Source organism: Saccopteryx bilineata, chromosome 1 (assembly GCF_036850765.1).
Source record: "Saccopteryx bilineata isolate mSacBil1 chromosome 1, mSacBil1_pri_phased_curated, whole genome shotgun sequence".
Classification (NCBI taxonomy): Eukaryota; Metazoa; Chordata; class Mammalia; order Chiroptera; family Emballonuridae; genus Saccopteryx; species Saccopteryx bilineata.
In genome coordinates this window covers 355,579,487-355,592,733 of record NC_089490.1, presented here as the reverse complement: position 1 = coordinate 355,592,733, position 13,247 = coordinate 355,579,487, and the positions used below count along the sequence as shown (strand labels likewise).

Below are 13,247 nucleotides of genomic sequence, written 5' to 3'. Positions count from 1 at the left end.
AGCATGTGGATGCCCTGGGTTCAATTCCTGGTCAGGGCACACAGGAGTAGCGACCATCTGCTTCTCCACCCCTCTTCCTCTTCCTACCCTTTCTCTCTCTCTTTCTCTCCTGCAGTCATGGCTTAATTGGTTCAAGTGCATTGGCCCTGGGTGTTCATTTTCTCATTTAGGTTTCTAAATTGTTGGTCATAAGTGATACTGATCTATAGTATACTTTTCTGTCTACAGTATTATAAATTCTGGTATTAATGATATATTTACTTCATAGAAAGGAGATGGAGCACCAAAGGTTTTTAAACAAGAATTGTTATATTTATATTTTGGAAGATGTGTTGAGGATAAATACTGTATATTTTATTTCTGCCAAACTATAAAGTCTTTGAGGGCAAGTCTTACCTCTAATTTATCTTTTTACTGTATCTCCCATAGTGGCTGGCACACATACGGGCTGTATAGACCAGTGATTAAGAAGGAGAATCTTGGCCCTGGCCAGGTAGCTCAGTTGGTTAGAGCCTCGTCCTGATACACTAAGGTTGCAGGTTCAATCCCCAGGCAGTGCACATGCAGGAAGCACCCAAGGAATGCATAAATAAGTGGAACAACAAATCAATGTTTCATTTTCTCTCCCTTTCTCTCTCTGAAATCAATCAATAATTTTTTTTAAAAGGGGGATCTGATGCCAGATGTCTTGGCATTGAGTAGTATGTTATTTTTCTTCTCTTCACATCAGTTTCTACATCTGAAAAATAAGGATAATGATGATTTCTACTGTACAGAATTTATATGAGCTAATGCATATGCAATACTTAGAATAGTGTCTGACATGTAGTATTCACTCAAATGTTAACCATTATCATATTTAAGCAAATATTTTTTATAAATAAATTTTTATTAATTTTAATGGGGTGATATCAATAAATCAGGGTACATATATTCAAAGAAAACATGTCCAGGTTATCTTGTTATTCAATTATGTTGCATACCCATCACCCAAAGTCAGATTGTCCTCCATCACCTTCTATCTAGTTTTCTTTGTGCCCCTGCCCCTCCCGCTGCCCCTCCCCCTCTCCCTCCTTTCCTCCCCCTCTCCCTCATTCCCTCCCCCCCCAACCACCACACTCTTCGTTTTTATGTCCCACCTATGTATGGAATCATGCAGTTCTTGGTTTTTTTTGATTTACTTATTTCACTCCATATAATGTTATCAAGATCCCACCATTTTGTTGTAAATGATCCGATGTCATCATATCTTATGGCTGAGTAGTATACCATAGTGTTTATGTGCCACATCTTCTTTATCCAGTCTTCTATTTTTTTTACAGTGTTTAAGCAAATATTTATTTGAAGAATTTTTAACTCTCTGTAAACAAAAAGAAATGTTGGTGCCATTTTTAGAACCATTAAAGAAATAGATGGAGTCCTTGCATTTACACCAGGATAGCATCAATTTTGTGAATAGAATAATCACTTATTATTTAGACTTCTGAGAGGATTCAACCCTATCCACCCATCTTTCTCCCACATCACTCAGAGGACCAACTGCTACTCAGTCAAAGTTTAATGGAGTATTATGTGGAACTGGATAGGAATGGTTTGGGCTGTAAGTAGCAGATAGCCCAATTTAAAAAGCCTCAAGGAGATACCACTCCACATCCATTAAGGTGGCTATTAATAATAATAATAAAATCTCAAGTCAGGATGTAAGTGTTGGTGGGGATCTGAAGAAATTGGAACCCTAGTGCACTGCTGGTGAGAGTGTAAAATGCTGCAGCAATTATGGTAAACAGTATTGCTCTTCCTCTAAAAATTAAAAATAGTATTACCATACCATATGATCCAGCAATTCCACTACTCGCTATATACTCAAAAGAATTGACAGCTGAGACACAGATATTTGTTCACCCATGTATAGCGACAGTGGTTGCACAACAATATGAATATACTCAATGCCACTAAACTGTACACTTTAAAATGGTTAAAGTGATCATTTTTATGTTACATCTGTTTTACCACAATTTAAAAAAAAAACAAAAACACAATTCAAACAATGAGGAAGGTGGGGAGTGCTCTTGGGTTGGCTTCTCAGTGTTTCTCTTGGCTTACCAACTCTTGCGGTTGGTATCAGAGAGGCTGTCTCTTTTCTCATTCACCACAGTAACATCACAGGAAGAGCCAAGAACCGGTTCATTCCAGCCTTTCAAACAAGGCCTGAGATTCACTCTGATTAGAATGCTGTCAAATGCATCTCTGAACCAATAATTTTGTTGCAAGGGGAACAAAATGAAAGATATTGATTGTCTGAAGCCAATTCCGGAGTCTGGAGTTGAAGGTGGTACCGCTTCCCTCCTAGGAAGTGGGCTGCCCAGGGGAGGGATGAATATCTGTTAGGAAAGAAGAGGGAGCAGATGTTGAGGGATTAATAACCAGAAAAATTTACTACCTCATATTCAGCTCAGACATACTGAAAAAGTTTTCCAGGAGATGTGAAAGCCATTCGTGGAGGAGAAATAACTGTGTGTACAAGAGCGATGGGTTTTCCTCTCTGCGTTAGTTCTCGGGGTTGCTAACCTGCAGACTCTGCCACTTTCACACATAGCCCATTGTTTGTTTGGTTTTTGAAACATCTCAGCAAACACCTTTTTCCTTAGGGTATAGTGAGAGTTATTAATCAAGATGTTGCAGTTCATTTATTCAAATAGTTATTGAGACCGGCATCACGTCTTCCAGGCAAAGTGAACAGCATGTGCAAAAGCAAAGGTGTATGAGGGGAAAAGCGACAAGCTCCTCATACAAGTAGTTTGATGTCACCGGAGCATAGCCTTTGGGGGAGGAGAAAGAAAGGTAAAATGCAACTGGATCATAAAGGTCTTTGGCTAGACCAGTTCTTGTTTCAGCTTATTTACTGAAGTAAAACACACAAAATAAAATGCATAAGGTACATAAGCTTAAGCCAACATCTTAACAAATTTTTACATATATATACATACATATACACTCAGATCTAGTCGAACATTTCCAGCATTCCAGAAGTTTCCTTCTTGTTCCTTCCCAGTCAATACTCATCCCCAGAGGGAACTAGGGTTTCATCTTCTATTGTTATTAATTCCACCTGTTCTTAAACTCCATTGAAGTGGAATTATACAATATGTACCCTTTTGTATCTGGCTTCTTGCGCTCAGTATAATGATCATGAGAGGCCTCATGTTGTTGCCTGTGTCAGAGTTTGTTCATTCTACTCCATAGTATTCCACTGAATGCATATGCCACAATTTGTGTATTCTCTAGTCGGTGGACATTTGGGTTATTTCCAGTTCTGTGCTCATGTAAATACAGCTATTATGAACATTCTTGTATATGTCCTTTGGTGTACAATGTACCATTTTCTCCGGAGTATGTACCCAGAAGTAGATAGGCATATTTTGCTACAGTAGATATACAGCCCAGCAGTTCTCCAGAGTAGTTGTATCCAGGCAGTTTTGACTCTAGCCCAAGGAAGACTGGGAATGGTGTGATAAACTTGACATTTCACTCTGGCAGCCACTGTGGAAGATACACTGAAAAGGGGTGAGATTCTAGACAGGGAGACCAGCAAGGAGCTGTGACTAGAGCAGCAGGCCAAGTGAGGGACGAGGAGGCCCTGAGCTCAGGCAGCTGGCATGGAGGAAGAGGATGGTTTTGAGAGGTGGTAAGAAAGTAGAATTGATGTGGTTGTTTGGATATGGTGGGAAAGAAGAGAATAAAGTCCAGGAGGCCTGCCAAGCCTCAGAGTTGGTTTTGGCAGAATGGAAGTGGACTTCTTTAAGAGAGTGAGCATTGAGAAGGAGCAGGTTATAGGAAGATGAGTTCCCTTTTGAACATACTAAATCTGAGGGACCTGTGAGAGATCAAGGTGGAGGTAGCCAGTTGGCAGTTGGGCGTGCAGGACTGAAGCTTACAAGGAGAGATCCAAACTGGAGATTTCTATTATGGAATCAAGGAAATGAGTGAACCATGGAGAAGAGAGTGTGAAAAGGGAATCCCAAAAAGATGATCTAGAAGGCTTTTCCTGAGAGGTAGGAGGAAAACCAGGAGCTTGCTTACTGTAATAAAACCCAGGAGAGGGAGATTTCCCAGAGGAGTTTCCAGAGGCTGCTGAGGAATCAAAAAGGATGGTCATTGAAAGGTGTCCTATGAATACAGAGTTTAATCTAGTGATTCACAGTGCAGCGACAGCCAGCATTCTCCATTTCAACAGTCTGTCTGGTATCAGAAGCCCACACCAAATCGATGGGACTGGCTGGCTGGGATGCCTCTCCTTTCAAGCCTGATTCACAGCCGCTCAGCCGGAGTGAAGAGGCAGAGGGAGAGGGATATTCAGCCCCAGTCCAGGGGCAGTACCTTTCGTAGTAGTTTGTGGGAGACATCAGCTAGACCATAGAGGGCAGAGAGTAGCTAGTGTATAGCCCATTAAGTCCCTCCTGACATTAGAACACTGAGAATACCGACATTTGAACACAATTTTCCCCTGGAGCCTTTCCCCCATGAAAATCCCCAGTTGTAAGCCATATTGACTTAAATCTGAAGTGTCAGAGAGGCTGCCCAGCATTCTGGGAGCCAACCAGCTGAAAGCACATTTGTCTGAAGGTTGGGACAAACAAAATAGAATTCAGAACATTTTAAAAAATCTGCACTAGTGGTGAACTTTTCTGGGAAACATAACAAAAATGGACCCTCTTAGGCAAAGAAAGAAAAAAAAGCACCGGGTTTTATCATTATTCATTTGTATTCTTACTGAAATATAAACTTGGGGAAATGGTGAAGGGAAAAAACAGCACATGTCTAATTTCTTTACCAGGCACAGGGGGCTGGAGGAGGCTCCTATAGCATTTAGTGGGCAGCTTTATGTAGTTCTGTGCTTCGACTGTGGCTAAAGACCTCTGTGCCACACAATGGGCAGTTTCTAGTTGGATTTTAAGAGAAAATAACTTTGATCATTTCAAAAGCAATGAAGCCTGATGCAGCGAAGAGAAAAGAGGGCGGTAATTTATGGCTACCATTAAGGACACAAAGACAAAGGCAGAGGGAACGTTTCACTAAGTGAAGATTTACAAATGTGTAAAAACCCACCCTTATGCCTAGAAACAGCTGAGTGTCTCTCTCTCTCTCTCTCTGCGCCGCACAAAAGGGGGTGGAGGGCGGGGTGAAAGACAGAAAAAGGGATGCTAACCTGCCTGCCTTCACTGGGGATGAAAAGGTCAAAAGAAAGACAACCACAGAAAAGTTATTTTCTCAGGTTCTTCATCAGGCAACAGCATTAGCCAAGAGGCAGTCAGCCTGGGCACCACGGGCATGGGAGGGACAAGGACCGAAGAGGAGGGTGCAGAGGGGCACCTTAGGGAGGGGGATGGACCCTAAGAAGATGTTTTTGTGTATGAGTTCCGTTGGGATTTTTGTGATATTTTTTTTTTGATTATCAAAGGAATGAATAGATAGATATAGATGCAGACACAGCTATAGATGTAAATATAGATACACACAAGTGGACATGTATGTATATATGTATATATATATTCACAGGAGAAAATGGACTAAATACAGAGAAACTCAAAGGACATCAACATTGCAGAGTATGGTGTTTGTTGCATCTAGGAATTGTTGCTACATTTGTTCCTGGAGTGATGCTGAGTGTAGGGGTGTCCAATTTTCTGTGCCTAGGGTGGTTTGGGAAGGCCCTGTGCAGTGTGTTCCCTTGTAAGGCTGTCTTGCTTGGAGGGCCAGGTGACAGGCACTCTTGTATTTGCAGCTGGCCAGACCTGATGTTTATGAGTTCCGTGGTCATAGATACCACCTGTTCCCCAGGCAAAATTAGGGCTGTCTCTTGTCCCTGGCAGCTTACCCTTGTCATCTAGACCCCTTTCCCTTCACCTTTTAGGCTGCCCTGAAGATACATTTAACTGGTTTTTAGTGAAAGGAATATTTTCTGCTGTGATTCTGGGCCCAGTACTGTGCCAGAGAGAGACAGCCTCAGCGTGCCCCATAGTGGAACAAGTAAGGCACCACCTTCAGAGGGCTGTGAGGTGGGCAGTGAGAGGGCCTGGGCTGCCTAGAATGGAGAAAGGTGCAGAGGGTGTGCTGAGGTGAGCAGAGAGGCTGCTCACTGACTTCTCCTGAGGGTCAGGTGTATGTGGATCACCCCCACTTCATCCACACTCCCCCTCCCAAGTGGAAAGGCAGGAAAACTCCTGCCTTTGGGAGGCTTTGGGGTTTGGGGACTCTGAGCTCCCCAGGACACTTTCTGAGTTGTCCCATGTCCGAATATTTCAGGCTAGAAGTGCTGTTTGTTCTCACCAGTGGTTCGGGTCAAGTTGTAGGACACTGAAACCAGGCAGAGCAGGAGGAGGCTCTTTGAGAGCTCTAGCGAGCGGGGTGGGAGTGCAGGCGCCGCGGGTCTGGTGCCAGGGCCTGCCTAAGGGAGGAGGCCCGCTCCCGGCAGGCTGACAGCCGCCCTCGGGCCACTGTGGCCGCGCCCCCTGCGCCCCGAATCGAGGGGGAAGGGAAGGGGCCGGGAGGGGCGGCACTGCCCCGCGCCGCCCGCCAGGGCCGGGAGGACCGTGTGAAAATGAGGCCGGGGCTCGGGGGCCGGGCGGGGCCAGGCCGGGGGTGTCAGAGCGCGGCGGGCAGGGCGCCCGCATACACCTCGCCGAGCCGCTGCTGTGCTGGCCGCCCGCGCGCCGCAGCCTCTGCCCGCAGCCGCCGCGCCTTCCATGGGGGTCGCGGGGCGCCGCTCACCCGGGGCGGCCCGGGCGCTGCTGCCGCTGCTGCTGACGGCAGCCGTCCTGCCCGGCCGGGGCCGTGCCCCGGGGCCGCCGGAGGGTGAGTGTGCGGCCGTGGGGGTGCACCTAGTAGGCGGGACGAGCGCCGGGAAGGGGTGCCCTGGGTCCGCAAGTGGGGTCGCCCTGGGCGGCGGGCCGTGCTCGGGCTGGGCTGCCGGAGCTTCGCCTGGTCCCCGCTCCCTTGGGGCCCTCCCAGGCCAAGGTGCCACCACCGCTGGGGCGAGAGGCCCAGGGCCTGGGTGCCGTGGCCGGCCTCGGACCCGGGACTGATGACAGTTCCTGCCCTGGCCCCTGCCTCCCGGGGTCCCCGGAGAGCGCCTGCTGGTCACACTCTCCCCTAATGAACAAGGAGGAGGGCTTTGCAGTCTCGGAATGCAGCTCCTCCCTGGTCTACGTGGGGAAACTGAGGGCCTTGGTCAGGGTACCTGAAATGGTAGTAGCTTTATTCCTGTTCTCTTTCGGGGCCGGGGACTACTCTTGGAGGCTTCAGGTTCGGTTCTTGAGATTTTTCTATTTGCGAGACAGCCGCTGTTTGAAAGGATCCGGGAATACCCCGCAAGCAGCAACCAGCCTGGCTTTTGGGCAGACATAGATAAGTACTCTGGACAGTCTTCACTAACTGGATTTGCAATACTTTCAAAACTTTTGTTTCTAATTAACATCCTGGAGTGATGTCAACCCAGGAAATACTTCTGCCAAGGCCAGGGTCCAGGTTGAGATGAACAGTGAGCAGTGGTGAAGGGGGTGGGTACCATTCTCTCTTTGCACCATCTGAGAGCTCAGGGGAGTGTGCTCAGAGCCGGGCTCAAACTTTCCCCTCATACCCTGAGACAAAAGCTGACAGACGCTGCTCAGTGTTCGGAGCTTTTTTTTTGCCAACTTGATCTTTCCTTCAGCATTTACTATTGCCTACACATGTGCCAGAAAAGAGGGACACAGGCCCAGTCTGTAATCAAGAAACCTAGAGGGGAAGAAAGGCAGAAAAACAGTGACAATTCTGCGTGACGTGTGCTCTGACAGGAGATAAATACAGGAGCACCTCACCTCACCTACACTCGGGGGTCATGGTAGGCTTCCTGGAGGAGGTGAATCTGAGCAGAGTCCTGAAGATACATAGAAAGGGTGGGAACTATTCCAGTCAGAAGGAGCAAGCTGTGCCTGGAACCAAGCCTGGGAATGGTATGGTTCATCCCAGAGGCTCTGAAGCAGTTTAGTTGGTGAGGAGTGAAGTGAGGTGGGCTGGTGGGAGATGATACCAGAGAGGGACCAAGGTCAGATCTCACAGGGCTTGGGGCACTATACCAGGAGATTCTGTGCTCTTTTGCAGATGTGGACGAGTGTGCCCAAGGGTTAGATGACTGCCACACCAATGCCCTGTGTCAGAACACACTCACCTCCTACAAGTGCTCCTGCAAGCCTGGCTACCAAGGGGAGGGCAGGCAATGTGAGGGTAAGTGTCATGGGGTCCACTGTGGGTGAGCCAGCAGGGGAGACTCCTCACCTCCGCAGTTCTTGTGGAGGCCACTCCTGTTGGTAAAAGTGCTGCCCCTTCCACCAAGTCACATTCCCCCACTCTCTGAAATGCATAGATCCTTCAAGGACTAGGAACAGCAGGTCTTTCCCAGAGCTGATCATACAGTTTAACCTGGTTCTGAAATGTCCTTTGTGCCTAACTTCTCAAAAGGAAAAGAGGTGTTTCAGTATCTTTTGGTCCCTCACTCAGTTTGGGGGCAGGAAGTCAACAGCTGTCTTGATCAGGAGGGCTGTGCCTGCCAGAGCAGGGCAAATCCTGCAAATCCTGCTCTTCGCGGCTCTAGTTTGCACCTTCTGCCTGGAGTCTGAGTGCCAGAGTCCTACGCTCCCCTGCAGGCTCTGAAGGCTCCATCCTATCCGTGGCTCTGGGTGGTTTGGCATTATGACCTGCCAAGCTTTAGAGCTAGCTACACCAAGGATCTGCCTCATTTGGAGCTGCAAGTGCACCCTGGAAACATGTGTAGAAGGATGTTTTAAGTCCTTAGAACCCCAGATCTGGGAGCCTGAAGTCTGGACCATTGGTGGTTAGATTAGCTCAGTGTCATGAACTCTAAAGTTCAGACTAGCTGGAGACTGAACACGTTCAGGAGGAGGCTGTTCCTGGGGATGGAAAGCATAGCATGTTTGCTATGGAGCCGGCAGGGCTTTTCAGGGAGCTCTGAGCCAATCCTATTCTTCATTTTACAGAACACCAAGACTCCGGGGATTTGGGGGAGGGACTTGTGGCTATGATCACACAATTAGCCTGCAGGTAAAAGAAAGTCAAATCTGCACTCTAGCTCTGTCCCTGGCCCCATAGCTCTTCTATTCACTCAGCCTCTTGGGTCTCTCTGGTAGGGTGAGAAATCCTAATGTTTATGGTCTCTTTGCTGAGGAACAAAACTCTTTACTCTTCCACCAGAGGAGGTATGCTTCTGGTCAGGTTCACAGCAAGTGGGGTTGGTGGTCTATCCATAAAGCCCTTCTGTTTCTCCAAGTTCATATTTTCCCAGAGACAGACAACCATCTCTCTATCTGCCCTACAGATAGACACTACTTCACCCTGAAACATTTTTCTGCTGATTCCTCCATACCACACCCTCACCATATGAAACATTTCATTTACACTACTGGAATGCACACATGTTGGTACCCTGCTTGGGGGAAAAATGTTCACTTTTTCACTGTGTCCTTTCTAGGGGCAGGAACCATGCCATGGATGTATTTAGTAAGTGGTGCTGAATGACAAGTAGCTAGAGTTTCCTAATTCTTAGCTGTTGAGTTTGACATATCACAAATAAAATTGAATTGCTAACAGCTTATAGTTGAAAAGTCTACTATTTAGTTTAAAATAACTAGTGATTCACTGGCATTGTTGCTTTTATATAAATGGCTTTAAAAATAATATATGATTAGTGTTATAAAGAGTCAAACAACACAAAAATGTAAAAAAACAGAAAATTAAAGACTATCCTCTTCCTTTATCCACAGGTAATCACCATTAACAAGGAGCATATATTCTTTGCATTTTAAACTAAAACCTTAGGAGCATTTACTCTCTGAAAACCTGTAGTATTTATGAGCTTTGTGAGTAAGAACATCCCTGTTTAGTTTGGATTTCTTGGTACAGGAGTCCAGAAATAGAAGGATTGCAAGGATTCAAAGACGTAACTCCTTTGTGTGTGTTTCTTGGCTTATTAGTTTTTAAGCCTCTTGGGTCCAGCCCACAGTATCATTTGCTCCTGTGTAAATTCCAGGATGGGAACGAGGTTTACCCAGAGTGAACAGAAGTTTATCCTTCACAATTCCAACTGCCAAAATGTTGGAGATATGAAAGTATGGGCCCTGAATAAATATTTTTAAAATAATGTGAGTCATAAGTGGCTTTAGATAGAAGGTATTTTATTCTAAATGATCTTTGCTTATTATGTCTGACTTTGGGTAGAGGATGTTTCGCTGATCAGTATTCATTATATGGTCTTTACTTCTCAGTTTGGGGAACTGAATTAAGTTTAACAAAGATAAATCTAAACTTGGCCTTTGTATAAATAGCTGTATTTTTTAAAAATATTTTTTACTTAGAAATTACTTTAGGCTTCAGAAAATTTGCAAAAATAATACAGAATTCACAAGTGCCCTTCGCTTATCCAAATATTAACAACTTATATAATAAGTATCAAACCAGGAAATTAACATTTTCACAATATTATTAACCTATAACTATACTATTTTAACCTCTAACTAACTACAGACCTTATTCAAATTTCACCAGTTTTTTTAATGTTCTTTTCTCCCACCCCTTCACCTCCTCACCCCCAGATCCTCAATCTTTCCTGGTCTTTCATGACATGGACACTTTTTTTTTTTTAATTTTAATGGGGTGACATCAATAAATCAGGGTACATACATTCAAAGAAAACACCTCCAGGTTATCTTGTCATTTAGTTCTGTTGCATACCCATCACCCGAAGAGAGATCATCCTCAGCCACCTTCGACACTTTTCTCTCTCTCTCTCTCTCTCTCTTTTTTTTTTTCTTTTTCTGAAGCTGGAAACGGGGAGAGACAGTCAGACAGACTCCCGCATGCGCCCGACCAGGATCCACCCGGCACGCCCACCAGGGGCAACGCTCTGCCCACCAGGGGGCGACGCTTTGCCCCTCCGGGGGGTCGCTCTGCTGCGACCAGAGCCACTCTAGCATCTGGGGCAGAGTCCAAGGAGCCATCCCCAGCGCCCGGGCCATCTTTGCTCCAGTGGAGCCTTGGCTGTGGGAGGGGAAGAGAGAGACAGAGAGGAAGGAGGGGGTGGGGGTGGAGAAGCAAATGGGCGCTTCTCCTATGTGCCCTGGCCGGGAATCGAACCCGGGTCCCCCGCACACCAGGCCGACGCTCTACCGCTGAGCCAACCAGCCAGGGCCAACATGGACACTTTTGATGAGTACTGTTTAGTTATTTTGTTTGCCTTATATTTTCTCATGATAAAAATTGATATGGCAGGAATTGGAAAGATAAGAGAATGTCCTATGTTTTCTCATGATAAGATTGCAGTTATGCATGTGTAGAATACAAAAGTTAAGCTTTTGGCCCTGGCCGGCTTGCTCAGCGGTAGAGCGTCGGCCTAGCGTGCGGAGGACCCGGGTTCGATTCCCGGCCAGGGCACATAGGAGAAGCGCCCATTTGCTTCTCCACCCCTCCGCCGCGCTTTCCTCTCTGTCTCTCTCTTCCCCTCCCGCAGCCAAGGCTCCATTGGAGCCAAGATGGCCCGGGCGCTGGGCATGGCTCTGTGGCCTCTGCCTCAGGCGCTAGAGTGGCTCTGGTCGCAATATGGCGACGCCCAGGATGGGCAGAGCATCGCCCCCTGGGGGGCGTGCCGGGTGGATCCCGGTCGGGCACATGCGGGAGTCTGTCTGACTGTCTCTCCCTGTTTCCAGCTTCAGAAAAATGAAAAAAAAAAAAAAAAAAAAGTTAAGCTTTTGACAAAGCTGCTAAGAAGTGCTATTGTGCCTGACTAGGCGGTGGCGCAGTGGATAGAGCGTCGGACTGGGACACGGAGGACCCAGCTTTGAGACCCCGAGGTCGCCAGTTTGAGCGTGGGCTCTTCTGGTTTGAGCAAAGCTCACCAGCTTGGACCCAAGGTCGCTGGCTTGAGCGAGGGGTTACTTGGTCTGCTGAAGGCCCACAGTCAAGGCACATATGAGAAAGCAATCAATGAACAACAATCAATGAACAACTAAGGTGTTGCAATGAAAAACTGATGATTGATGCTTCTTATTTCTCTCCGTTCCTGCTTGTCTGTTCCTATCTGACTTTCTCTCTGTCTCTGTAAAAAAAAAAAGTGCTGTTGTACATCACATAGGGAGACATGATGTCCACATGTTAACAGGTGATGTTAACATTGATCACCTAGTTACGATGGTATATGCTGGGTTTTTCTAGTGCAAAGTTAGTATTTTTTTTGCTTTCAATAGATACATGACTTGGGCCCAACACTTTCAGCCTATGTTGATATCCTGTTGCTTCTCAAACCTTTGCCCACTGCTTTTAGTGCCTGCAACAATTATTACTGTGATGTGTGCCTCTTAGTAATTTTGTGTTTCCCTTTTTCCTTATACATTTATTAAATTGGAATTCTTCTGTAAGGAAGATTTTTCTATCTCTTTTTTATTTATGCATTGATTTTTAAGTTTTTATATTTATGCCAGTATGTACTCATGAGTATTTATTTAATTATATGTGTAGTTATTTATTTTTGGCTCAAACGGTTTCAGCTTTAGCCATTGGGAGCTCCATCATATTGTTTTCTCTTTCCTTTTTACATGCTCCTGTCCTTTTTTATTAGAAATTTCTTATTTTCTGGTACCACATGATGCTCCAGACTTATCCTGTAGTTTCCTTTTCCCAGCCCTGGAATCAACCACTTCTCCAAGGAGCCCTTGTTTGTTTTATTGGGAAATGGTGTATAGAAACCAAGATCCGGATGTTTGATGTTTTCATTGTTGCTGGGTGATTATTCCATGTCCTCTCAGTGGACAAAGCTAGAAAATATATGTATGTTTACTAACCTGTGCATACACATATATCTGTATTTATTTCTTACGTCTATTCCTTTGTGTGTGTGTGTGTGTGTGTATTAAAAACAGTGTGTTACAGTGATACTTTGGATTCCAAAGCAATACCACAAGATTCATTCTAAACTCCCTTTTTGCTTATTCATAACTTCTTTCACCAATAGTGAGAAACTTGGCTCTCATTATCTGCAATATATTTACTTGTTTGTTCAATCCTACTATACAAATGAAATATTTACAAAATTACCAATCTGTAACACTGTGAGTAAAACAAGTTTACTAATTAGAGTACAGTATTTGTATGGCTGTTTTTGTTTTTAACCTTACAGCAACCAGTTGAAATATTGTTTTTCAAAT

General features: G+C 45.5%; 1 protein-coding gene across 5 annotated transcripts in view; it reads left to right on the top strand.

Moving 5' to 3' along the window:
• The first annotated feature begins 6,638 nt into the window (after positions 1–6,638).
• Positions 6,639–13,247, top strand: part of SCUBE2 (signal peptide, CUB domain and EGF like domain containing 2) — a 78,609-nt gene continuing 72,000 nt past the window's right edge. For all 5 annotated transcript variants that reach the window (XM_066250918.1, XM_066250916.1, XM_066250914.1 and 2 more), the window contains exons 1-2: positions 6,639–6,852; positions 8,140–8,262. In XM_066250918.1, coding sequence (XP_066107015.1) covers positions 6,744–6,852; positions 8,140–8,262 — 232 coding nt within the window. In that variant the 5' untranslated portion in view covers positions 6,639–6,743. The remainder of the gene's footprint in view (positions 6,853–8,139; positions 8,263–13,247) is intronic.